The 12,599-nt window shown below is 40.7% G+C and overlaps 1 protein-coding gene and 1 pseudogene across 4 annotated transcripts in view; both read right to left on the bottom strand.

Annotated features, from left to right (window-relative positions):
* MYOM1 (myomesin 1) overlaps nt 1–12,599 on the bottom strand; it is a 160,727-nt gene that overhangs the window by 102,146 nt on the left and 45,982 nt on the right. For all 4 annotated transcript variants that reach the window (XM_060028740.2, XM_060028738.2, XM_060028737.2 and 1 more), the window contains 2 exons: nt 10,888–11,116; nt 10,079–10,236 (listed from right to left, as the gene is read on the bottom strand). In XM_060028740.2, the coding sequence (XP_059884723.1) occupies nt 10,079–10,236; nt 10,888–11,116 (387 nt within the window). The remainder of the gene's footprint in view (nt 1–10,078; nt 10,237–10,887; nt 11,117–12,599) is intronic.
* Nucleotides 509–1,938, bottom strand: LOC132436585 (BTB/POZ domain-containing protein 10 pseudogene; annotated as a pseudogene).

Genomic DNA, 12,599 nt, shown 5'->3' with positions numbered 1-12,599 from the left:
TTCCCCCATACAAAGAACCAATTTCACAAACCTACTGGTAAACCAATACATTTATATAACTGGAACCTCAAGATGCTAGAATTGTAGTCATTTAAAAAAACATTCAGGGCTTCCCTGGTGGCGCAGTGGTTGAGTCCGCCTGCCGATGCAGGGGACGCGGGTTCGTGCCCCGGTCCGGGAAGATCCCACACGCTGTGGAGCGGCTGGGCCCGTGAGCCATGGCCGCTGAGCCTGCACGTCCGGAGCCTGCGCTCCGCGACGGGAGAGGCCACAACAGTGAGGGGCCCGCGTACCGCAAAAAAACCAACCAACCAACCAAACAAACAAAAAAACCATTCAGCCATCCAACCATTTTAAAAACCATGGTCTTTAAAAAAGTTTACACTGCAATATCCTAAACACTGTTCTGTGCATCTCACAATGAAGAGAGTGGCCTTGCAGTGCAGGATGAGGAGAGTGCAGCGTCATCGTGAAGAGTAGCACGCTATGCTTTCAAGGAACATCACCATCACAGCATCAGATTCTGTGCGTCAGGATCGAGGTCATTGTTGCTAGAAGGGGGATGGATAGGGAAAATATCGAGCTCATCCACTTGAGGAGTTGGGTGCATGACTACCAGCTGGTCCTGGGGAATGTCAGCTGCAGCTGCTGCAAGGTTGGTGATAGATTTACTTTTTACACACTGAAAGTCTACACACCGGCTCTTTCCTTCTTCCTTCTCCCAAGACATTCGAATAAAGGGTCTTTGGACATAGTTGTAAATCACTTCTGGGCAGCCCCCAGGCCTTTTCTTTTACTTTTTTCTTTGTAGGTTGGACAACCTTTTATTCCCAATCTAATCTTCTTAAGACCCCTCTCCATCAAAACTGATTTGGCCACAACTCTGTTTTCAATGTACTTGAAAAATCTATATAATTTTGTGCTATAAATAATTTGTGAATATTATTCTCCCATCTGTGGTGGATACTCTTCATCCCAATCAACCACATCATCACCTGTAAGCACCACTATGTGGCATTCATGGTCCCCACTCTGGGCACTAGCTACCATGAGAGGCAGAGTCATTTCTTTCAGGTAAAATTCGAACTGTCTACGGGCACCATCATTTGATAACTCATGCATCAGGGCACTGAGATCTCTACATTTAATAGTACTATATTCAAAAGAGATACAAAGAGAGTCGCATGGTTCTCTCAGTTCAGGAATAGATATGCCATCGGGACAATGGATTATTCCTGTTTTATAGTAATCCAGAATAGCTCGAAACACGGTAGAGCCAATCCCCTCTGCCACCTCATACTCTCCCTTCTCGCTGGGACATGTAGAGTTATGTTCTCTGCCAGCCCCAAACATCCTGCCCAGCACTGCGTATGGCTGAGCAGTAAAAATGGATGGGTCTACAACAAATTTAGCGTTATCCACTATTAGTGTCACTCGTTCTGACGTTCTTACATTCCGACCTCCTTCTTTTGCATTTTCACACACAAACACCATTTCCCCAGATGTCTTACAGCTACCATCTGAACTTGACTGACCACTGTTTCTGCTGCTGTTCCCAGCACTGCTCCTGGAACCATTTGGAGATGCTTTTTGAGGATGAGGACTGCTTGGACGAGAGGAACTGTGATCTTTTTCACGTTCAACATGGTGCTGTCGTGTTGAAGTAACATTTCTAATACGAGGAATGAGCTGAGATTCTGTACTTTCGTGAGATGAATCTTGGGATCTGTCACTTGACCTTCGTCTATCTCTTGATCTCTCGTTGAGAGAGATCAAGTCACCATGTAGACTCATTTTGGTGTGGGCAACAACTCCTTTGGCAACACGTGGGGGAGTACTTGAATGTTTATAAAGTTTACGATGTCTACTATTCAATTTCCAATCCCAGTTCTCTGGATCACTGGAGTTACTGTCAAAAGGATGAGGCCATCCTGCCATCCCACTTCAAGCTTCCTCACATTGCTGCTCTGAAAGCACACATGTAGCACCCATAACCTGTAGTCCCCCTTGAGTGTCCAGGCACAGGCCGGGGCCGGCGACACCTCCGCTTCCTCCCCAACTGGATCCCTCCGGAGGTGTCTGTGGCCGCGGAGGCTCTGGCGGCTGCGGCTACAAGAGCCTCCCCAACAGGTTGCAGGCCGGCTCCCAGGCTGCTTCTCGCCTAAAACTTCTTGACGAATGTGCTTTCCTCTCCTCCATTACAAAAATTACGTTCAAGAAGTTGGCCATTCACAGCAATGTGGTTGAATCTTGCATGTGTAATGTCGAGTGAAAAGAGCCAGACACAAAAGAGTATAATGATTGCTTTTATGTAAAGTACAAAACCAGAAAAGACTAATTAATGCTGCTAGAAGTCAGGAGAGTGATCCCCCCGGAGCGGGGCAGGGGGGATTAAGGAGACATCCTGGGTGCTGAAATTGTTTGGTTTCTTGATTTAGGTGCTGGTTACCTGCGTGTATGCAGTCTACAAAAATTCATCAGAGTTCTACATTTATATGTGATACACACTTTTTAATGTGCATATGATACTTCAATAGAAGATCTGAAAAAAAAGAAAACGAAAACTTGCCTATTGTTGACACAACAGAGAGGAAGGCTTTGAGTGGTTTTTTTGTTGGCTGTCTGTGTAGGATGAAAGCAAAACATTCTTCCCACTAACATTCTTGCATGTTGTTCAAAACCTTGTCATTGCATTGAAAGCTCATTATATTTGTTTTACTCTTTTGTGAGCAAGCATAGCTCTCCTCTTGGAAGAACTTAAAATATCAATCATGAAAGAAAACTACTGACAAATAGGAGCTGAAAGATTCCCTTTCTCTGACTGGCCATCCTTGGTGAAGCCTCTCAGCCTTGAGAGGCTGGCGCTCCACGGAGGGGCCCCTCCTGAGACACTGTCTCCTGAGTCTGCAAGGGGCACCTTCTTCACCACGTCCTCAGGTTCTCAGTAGCCAGTGGCTATGGTGCTGGACCAGGCTTTTCTGCTTAAGCCATTTTCTGTCCCAAAGAGGAGCTGGACTTCATTTGATTCCCTTTAGGACACCCCACTTCACTTGTGCAGACATCGCAAATAACGCTAATAACCATAACGGACACAGAGTGTTTACTGTGAGCCAGGCAAGTGCTTTAAATTCAATGCTCACAACAACCGCACGAGATGGTACTACTTTTAACATAGTAAAGTAGTAGCATTTTCCAAATGAAGAAACCCAGGCATGGAGAGGTTAAGTGTCTTGCTCCGGCTCTCACGGCTAGAACAGCAGATCTGGGATTTGCACCCAGGCAGTCTGGCTCCTGACAACATGGGATGCTTCCACTTTCCAGCTGTTCTCTATTTAGCTGCATTTTATTTCTTCAGATTTCTGGACATGGTTATAAGGAGGTTTTGGAGCAGGGAAAGTTGTGGAAAGGGAGAGAAAGAAAGGAAATAATCTTCAGCCAGTCCCTACCTCTTCCCAGCTTGTACACTCGTACACTCATACACACACACACACACTCTCACACACACACACACACACACACACACGTGCATCCTATGTCCCTAAAATGCATCATTTTTTATACTTTAAAAAATGTACCATTCTCCTTCTCCACCTAGCAAAATCCCAACTCGTCCTTCAAGGCTCTGATCAAATGTCACTTCTTCAATAATCTCTCCCTTGAAATCCCGTACGATATCATTCCTGCCTGTCCGCATTGGTGTTACTTGGTTCAAATGGAAATATATAACATTTATCAAATTATGGTTGGACAAGTGTCACTTCTACTAAGGTGTGCGTGCCTTGAAGCTGGGGATTGTGTCTGATCCCTACTTCTATTGCCACTCTCAAGGAAGTAGGCATCACAGGCAAATATTAGGCACTCAGTGTTTGCTAAATTGGATTGAACAGAGTTATTGGGTAACACCATAGATTTAACTGTGCTTCCTGATTTGGGGCCGAAGGAACGGAGTTCTGATAAATCCATCCTTCATGATATGGATAATTTAAAATAAGTGCATGTGAAGAAGTTGTGTTGAGGCTCTTTGTGTCCTGGTTCCCTAGGATGTGAAACGGCAGGGTGGACTGGCTTAGGAATCGCAGCTGCGTAGCAGGTGTAGGGGCACAGCCTTCTGCCCCACCCTTGGGAGCCATCCCTAGCTGTTTCTGACAGCTCAGAAGCAGCCTCAGTTAGCTCCCTCCCCACAGGGCTCCAGGCAGACAGGACTGTTTGATCAGAGATGGCGTGTAAAAAGAAATCTGCGGCCACTCCTAATCTGGAACATTCCTTGTTTTGATGAATGACAGGGTAGAACATGTTAATCAGCATGTTCTCCTGACTGAATTGGTTTAGGTCATTTCACACTTGACTCACAAGCTCCCTCTTGCTCAGTTTTCTCCTTTGCTGTGGTGTTTTCAGTATTTCCTTCTAACATAAGAAGAGAAATATGACACCCAATTCTGTGTGGCAGGTGCTACTTGACCAAACAACTGAGTGACACTCTATTTGGCTTCTGACCAAAAACGTTGTTCATATTTCTATAAAGTTTGAATTAAAACAGCATTTGCAGCTCCCAGGCATTCTTCACTTTCCTTGTCCTTCTGTCCAATCCGACTTAGCACCTCAATGCCTTCCCCCCATCCCCCGACCCCCAGCTAAATAGCCATGGCTTCTCTGTCTCTGTCTCTGTCTCTGTCTCTGTCTCTGTCTCTCTCTCTCTCTCTCACACACACACACACACACACACACACACACACATACAAACACACACACACACTTTGAGAAGCTTCCATTCTCTCCACTGGAACTCCAATGTCAGTGTAAGAAGCATCTGTTTTAAAGCTGCAGACATGGATTAAATGAGGAAGGGATTCAATTCTATTCTCCAAGGAGTTCACCTAGCTAGGCGCTCAGGTTCGGAGTCATTTGCGATTGGCTGTCTTCACCATCAAGTCAGGGGAGAAAAGGAGGATTTGAGGCCTGCTCTGTATATGCTTCACAGTTTGTTACTTCTGGAAAATGAAATTCCAAACTGGTCAGTCACCAGCTAATTTTGGAGAGTTAGCTACACCCTGGGGTTATTTGTCAGAGGGTTTCTGAAATTCCTGTGAACATTTAGCTGTACACCATTTTCCTTGCCATTTTCATGTAGAGTCTATGAACTAGTTAATGAGCTTCTGTTACAAGTATTTCTAGAATAATACTCTTTATGTATGTGTGTAAAATACACACTTAATTCCTCCAAACAAATGTCTGTTTGGATATTGGGCTGACTTTGATAAGAAGGGATTACAGTGAAAGCTCTTTGGCAGCGTAAAGCATGGTCAAACAAAAGGGCTTCACTCTAACTTTTCTCTATCAGCAAATAATGCCTGCCAAAATGATCTTTTCATGTTGAATACCCCTACAAGTGTGGTTGCTACTTAGAATGCAACCCTACTGTTTTGAATAAATAGCTGTTACTTTAAAAACCAATTAGCTGAGAGAGAGCTATTCCATTAGCATAGAATTTGGACTTAAATAAATAAGAAAAATCTAAAATAAAATCCCAAACCCTTATACCTGGGAAGTAATTATAAATAATTTTTAACTATTTTAAATGCAGGCTGTTTTCCTAAGATAATATGATAGTAATTGCTAAATTTAAATACATTGTGAATAACTCTAATCTTGTAAACAAATTCAATACATGATTCTACCATGGAATTTGTGAATTCACATAATTTGCAAAAATAGATTAAGGCGTTTCCAAATCTCTGGACTCTTCCTAAGATAGTACTATTTTATTGCCAGGTTTTGAACTCTTATCATGCTTAATGACAAATATGTTTGTCTATTTGACAGTGACTTCAGGGATAATGTGAAGAATTTCAAATATGTATTTTTAAGTGTCTTGCGTGAGGATCTAGCCCAGTAACCACATACACATCTGAAAACTTGGGTATTGAGTGAGCATCAGATTAATACTAATCCTCACTAACCCTAACACATTGCTCCAGGGAGTTTGTGTGAGTCTCCCTGCAGATTACAATCCAGGCTTCCATTGAAAAAACTGATTTAGACTTTGGGCTCGAAATGCAATTAAATCTGGCTCTTTTTTAAAAAAAGGAAGTGTAAAATTAATGCAATTCTCTCTTTCTCTTAAAGAGAACTTTTCTCCCTCATTTCACATAGTTTTTACAATTTGACTGGGCAATACAGGCATATGGTTCAAGGACCAGAAAATATCAGGGTGCCCAGGAAACATTCTCCTTCCTCAAACCTGTCTGCTTTCTGCCCAGCTCCTCCCCACAGCTAACTGTTCTCCTTAGATTCTTACATAGCCTTCCAGAGCTTCCTTATGCAAGTAATATGGATACAAACATAAACGTTTTTCCTCCCCTTTTAAACCAATATATAGCCTATTAAACAAGTTATTATATAAATATATTAAGTAAAACAGCTTTGGTTTTTCACCACATATATATTTCTCCTTCTCTGTTGACAAGCCCTCCTTCAGGATGGCCTGCTTCACTGTGGTGGTGCAGCAGCGTCATCTACAGCTAACTTTTCTACCGGACACAAAGCCCACAGCCTTCCTTCTGCTCGGAAAGTGAGCTCAGCGCCTCCACACCAGGCCCTGATGAATGATGGGCGCGCCTGTCAGTGAGCGCTCCCTGGCTACCCTCTAGATTCCATCCAGACGGATTTAGTCAGTACGCGGGGTTGGCCAAAGAGCAGCTGCTGTGTGTTGATATCATTTGTTAGACCTCAGGGGCTTCCATGACCTGAGGCTGCCCAGTGGAAACTTGGAACTGAACCCTCTTTGGAAAGGAGTCTGAGGGAGCCAGGTCCCAGGCACACATGCCTTTGAGAGCTAAAGGCTTCAAGCGGAGGCATCACAACTGCCCGCAGCAACATCACACACTTATTTCTGTACTTTCCCTTCTTCTATTCAGTAAGGTCATTCTCACTTATTTCTTTCATACTTATACTCAGTGTCAGGCCCAGGAAGCTGCAGCTGGGTACCAAAGAGGCATAAATGCCAGCAAATTAGTCACCACCAACCGTGGTTCTTGCTAGGTCGTGGATTCCCTGCTCATTGAGGGGAAGGATGCTCACTGAAGATCGCACACTCTGGACCAGCAGCTTGCAAAGTAAATCAGAGCTTCATTTCATGATTATTTTTAAAAAGGCAACGTACCCAGCAAGCTATAATCAATCCTACATGGACGTTTACTCTCAGAGATGGATTCACCTTGAAACCAGTGAAGCTCAAGTTTCAGGGTCTCTCATCAGCATGTGTCCCCACAAGGCTCTGTGCCTAATGCATATGACTTAACTTTATACTCTTTTTTGTAAAAGTGCTCCTCAAATTGTATAACTCTTACGTCCCACAAAACCTGGATCTGACCTTATTTATTGCCACAGCCAATTTTCAGTTATCTGCTAGCTGATTGTCCAAATTTCAGCTTTATCCAGGGGCAAATCTTGCTTGCTAAACAAGGTGAACTATTTTCTTAGTGGTCCACTGGTTCTTTTGTTTTCATATTTACTTCTCACTTGACTTGCAAGGCAACAGGACTTTCTGTGAAATGGTCTGATCCGTCCCTACTGGGAGAATTCTTGATACAGAATGGATTTGACTTCTCCAAGCACAAAAGGGGTCACGAGAACTAGAGAAGGTTTGTTCCAGTCAACGGACAGCCTCCCAAACAGCCTCCCAATCGCTCCTGAGACAAATCTTGCCTCTGTGCCTTTGTTTTTGATTCAAATGAACCCCTAGGCCATAAAATTCATACGTTAAGGAAATAAATATTTCAAAGCTAAAGGTGAAAGATTTGAGGGATCAATCATACTTCTTCTCAGCCCCATTAGTGAAGATAACAAAAAACTGACAGTATGGGCTTCCCTGGTGGCACAGTGGTTGAGAATCCACCTGCCAATGAAGGGGACACGGGTTCGAGCCCTGGTCCGGGAAGATTCCATATGCCACGGAGCAACTAAGCCCATGAGCCACAACTACTGAGCCTGCGTTCTACAGCCCGCGAGCCACAACTACTGATCCCATGTGCCACAACTACTGAAGCCTACGCGCCTAGAACCCGAGCTCTGCAACAAGAGAAGCCACCGCAATGAGAAGGTCGCGCACTGCAATGAAGAGTAGCCCCTGCTCGCCACAACTAGAGAAAGCCCGCATGCAGCAACGAAGACCCAACGCAGCCAAAAAAAAAAACCAAAAACTGACAGTATTTCTATTTTCCAATTTGACTGGAGTTTTACGGGTTGACAATTTAGTCATCTCATATTTTTTCTGTGGCGTTTTAATATTTTTTGTTTGTTTTTATTTTTTTAACATCAACATATTTACTCATTTGCTTATTTTTGTTTGTTTTTAAATCACTCCTTTTTCAGCCCACAAAGCACTATGTAAGGAGTTTAATCTCTAACAGAATTAGAGCTCTGCCTTTGTAGAACCCTATTACTCTGGCTTAGTAACACCATCAGTGGTACATGGTATGTTTGTATTCTAGTTGCTGAGTATTTAACGGAATAAATAAATGCTTAAGAAATTAATATTTACCTCCTAGAGATTACTTTGTATTCTTTTGAAAATCATATTTAACTCTGATGTTTAAAAATCAGGAAAACAGAGATAGGACACTGTAATAAATATATCTACTTAAGGACTCCAATGATTCGTTTATTGGTAGTACATTTTAATTCATGAAAGATGAGAATTTTTTTTACTCATCAAGTAAATTTTTTTTTTAAACATCTTTACTGGAGTATAATTGCTTTACAATGGTGTGTTAGTTTCTGCTTTATAACAAAGTGAATCTCAAGTAATATTTCTTGGAGCTAAAAATTTGTTATTCTTTATGTAATTCTATAGGAAAGTTTGGATTTTTTCTGAGGTGGGAAATAATCAGTTTTTTAAGAGGAAATGTCCCTTTGATAGGCCAATTTGTGCAACTCTATAGGTAGAGAGAAAGGTGGGCAAAGATGGACTGATTCCTAACTTACTATAGTATACTCTTATACTTTTAAAGCTTGGAAATTGATTTTTTAAACTTCATTTTCACCTAAATATGTTCCTACATTTCTCATCTTTGTTTACTATAAATTATTTGCCTTGGTAATATAGAGCTGGCTTTGGTTTCATTCTTTGGTTTTCAAACTCAAGAAGCCTGGAAAGTGTTTACATACAAGAAAAACTGTAAGTAAATCCAATATTACCACAGGCAGCTTGACATCACAGGTGAATTTTTAAAAAACACAACTCACCACCTGCTCTTTAAGAATAACCTTAGCTAGCAGTTTATCTTGTCAGCCACCTCCATTATGCTAGCCAGGTGTCCAAAGAACATTAGAAATAACAGAAAAGAGAGGAAGAGACAGGCGCTCTTTGGGTGACAGTGCTATTCTATGAAGTGTTTATACTGTGACATAGGGCATATTTACCACCGCTCCCGAGGATAAGGGAACTGCATGCAAAATACCCCTGTCGGAGAAGAAGACGGAAAACGCCTTTTAAAACTGGCTCACAATCCTCTTCAGACTTCTGCTCTCTGTGGCAGACATTCATGCCGTATGATGGGAGAGTTCTGAGTTTAGGGATCACAAAGTCATTGACAATTGCAATAGGATATATAATGGACGGAAAAAAGGGGAGCTTATTCGTTATGGAACAAAAATTTCTTCAGGCCCCATAGTTGTAACAGCTCCCCTATTTTTTGGCTTTAGAAAACACATTAAGACCTCAGCTCATGTGAGGAGTAGAGATGGAGCCCTCTGGGTCTTAATTACTTTTAAAAAGGCAGTATCGCTTCTCATCACAAAATGATACCAAATAAATATGCTGACTAAATTTTAACACTTTATATAAGATAAAGATCCATTTGTATAATAGGATTATAAAGTATCATAATAAATCGTAATGGATGCAAGACTCTTCTTTCCTTCCATACATGTATTTTTTCTTCACTATTTAAAAAATCTATTCAAATTTGTAGATGCTTTCACTGACTCTTGCATATTCACAATGTCACATGTTTTCATAAGAGGTAAAATTAACTTTGAGTAATCGATTCTATGAGAAATTTTCATAACGATAGCATACCATGTGAGACGAGGTTCTGGCCAGCCGGCTACAGAGCAGTGTAATTTTACATTTTCTTTCTCCCAAACAGTGTGGGAACGAGGTTTAATGACAAATTCAGGAGCATGGAGAAGACTATCTTCATTCAACTTTTTATGATATGCCTCAGTTTCTTCTAACTGAAAAAAAAATCAACATATTATGAAATCAAAGTAACATGTGCTACAAAAATGTAATGTAGAAATCAAAATGATCATTTTTTTCATTTGGAGCCTTACTTTTGCATTCATTTCAAACGAATTCCCCTCACCCCTTTTGAAAACAGACACATCACTTAATTTTTAACATTGTAAGCCTGAGCAACATATTTTACTTCTCTAAGGTGGATTTCTTAAGGTTCTTCAAGAACTTTAATTTCTATAGAAACTAAAATTTCACAGAATTTAAATATTGTGTGTCTTTCTTTGACCTATACATTTTGATGTCTTTTTCCTTCTTTTGTTTCTCCGCAAGACCACATATTTCTTCATTTGAAGCTAATTAATCTATATTAACACACATATATACAATGTTACATGCATTTCTACTTTTTAAAATTAATATTTATTGGATTATAGTTGATTTACAATGTTGTATTAGTTTCTGCTGTGCAGCAAAGTGAATCAGTTATACATATACATATATCCACTCTTTTTTAGATTCTATTCCCATATAGGCCATTACAGAGTACTGAGCAGAGTTCCCTGTGCTATACAGTAGGTCCTTACTAGTTATCTACTTTATATATAGTGGTAGCATTTCTACTTTTGTAAGTTATCTTTTTTTTTTACCGTTTTTTTCAGTGACAGGTGTTCTGCCTTTTCTCGAATTGCAACTTTCCTCGACTTCTCAAAACCTTCCTCCTGGCGAAGCATGGACGTGGACTGTTCGAATACTGTGGACTGCTTGGCTGCCGTGACTCCTTCCTCTCTAGCAAGGAGATTCCTTTGGGCTATGTAAGCAGCAGCTTCTTTAATTCTTTCTTCTTCCGTGTCTGTAATTCCACTGACATGCACTTGGCTAAAATATAATAACAGCGAAATGTGGATATTGCGGATGGCAGTGATGAGATAGCCCAAGTTTACCAAGTTCAAGGCGCCCGACCTCAGATGCTGTACACTGTGCCCAAAGAAAACCTGACATAGAAAGACCTGGTAAATAGGAGCTAACTCTTCACACATGGCAGTGATCTTCACCTTAACCAACAATGATAACCACAATAATACTACCTATTCCGGCTGTGGTGCCTTGACAAGTGCTTTTTACATACATTGTCTCATTTTTCCCCACAACAACCCTTTGAAGTAGACTGTACCCTCTCTACTTTAGAAATACGAGAGGCAACAAGACACGGAGAAGTTAGATAACTTGCCCAACGTCATTTCTTTGGTTTCCTTAGTGTGTTTAAATACGATTTAGTCTATTAAAAAAGATTAAGTTACGACTTCCTTCCAGAAAAGACGATATTGTGAAACGACAGACAGTTGTGTGGCTGTGATTCTGATTTTCGCCTATGTGCTTGATCTGGATTCTGTAACTCAGATGATGTAATGCATTGCCCAGAGGTGCTGCATGCAGAAATAAGTTGTAAATCTACGTGAGATCCTTAAGCCTAGTGGGTTTCCTTTCCATGATAATAAAGGTTGTGTGTGTGTATCTACATATTTAATATGACAGCCTTACTTTGTGCTTACACACAGCCCTGTTGTAAAGAAATGATCAAACTCACAGCTGAAGTGTCAATGCTGACAAAAGTGACTTGTTTTTACTCATAATTGATGATGATGATGGCAAGTGAGTGGTTACATCCCAAAGTGCTGTGCCTAATATAGTAGTTTATGATAGAATTTGTGCTGTGATTTAGTAATGTTTAAAATATTTGGATTATTTTAAAACTCCTTCAATACCTTTGTTGTCAATCTTATTACATGTTTCAGTGAGGAGTATGTTGATTATATTGAAGATTCTCTTGAAATTGAGTCTCCTGAGACCTCTTAAGGCAGAATTGTACATTTGTTTTTCTTATAAGAAAAATTACTTCAAACTTCAAGCAAACACTGCCATTGTGTTTACAAGTCCCTGGCACCTGAATCTATATAGTTTGCTGACGAGTAGGACGCAACATTTGCACACGTTTGGAATTTCTCATGGAATATTACTAAAACATCTGGTAGACAAATTAGTCTACCTCGCGTTTTACTTAACTTAGCGAGTAAATTTTAATTTCTTTTCCCTTCTCTCTATCTCTCCAAATATTAAAAAGTAGTCTCTACCAAGGAAGTTATCTGCTATAATTTAGGGGGAGAAAAAGGAAGATGGAACATTTTTAGCTTAGTATCCTGACATAATTACCTCTAACTTTTCTTTTTGAATGAGATAGGAAGTGAATGAATTAATAAGTGAATACAAAACAAACGTCATGAGAATCTACTTGGAATTCTCTATAGAGGCTAATATACAATATAGAGATTTGAAAAGAGGTTTGTAATATGATTCAATATGT

Source organism: Delphinus delphis, chromosome 13 (genome assembly GCF_949987515.2).
Source record: "Delphinus delphis chromosome 13, mDelDel1.2, whole genome shotgun sequence".
Taxonomy (NCBI): domain Eukaryota; kingdom Metazoa; phylum Chordata; class Mammalia; order Artiodactyla; family Delphinidae; genus Delphinus; species Delphinus delphis.
This window is presented reverse-complemented; position numbering and strand designations above follow the sequence as displayed.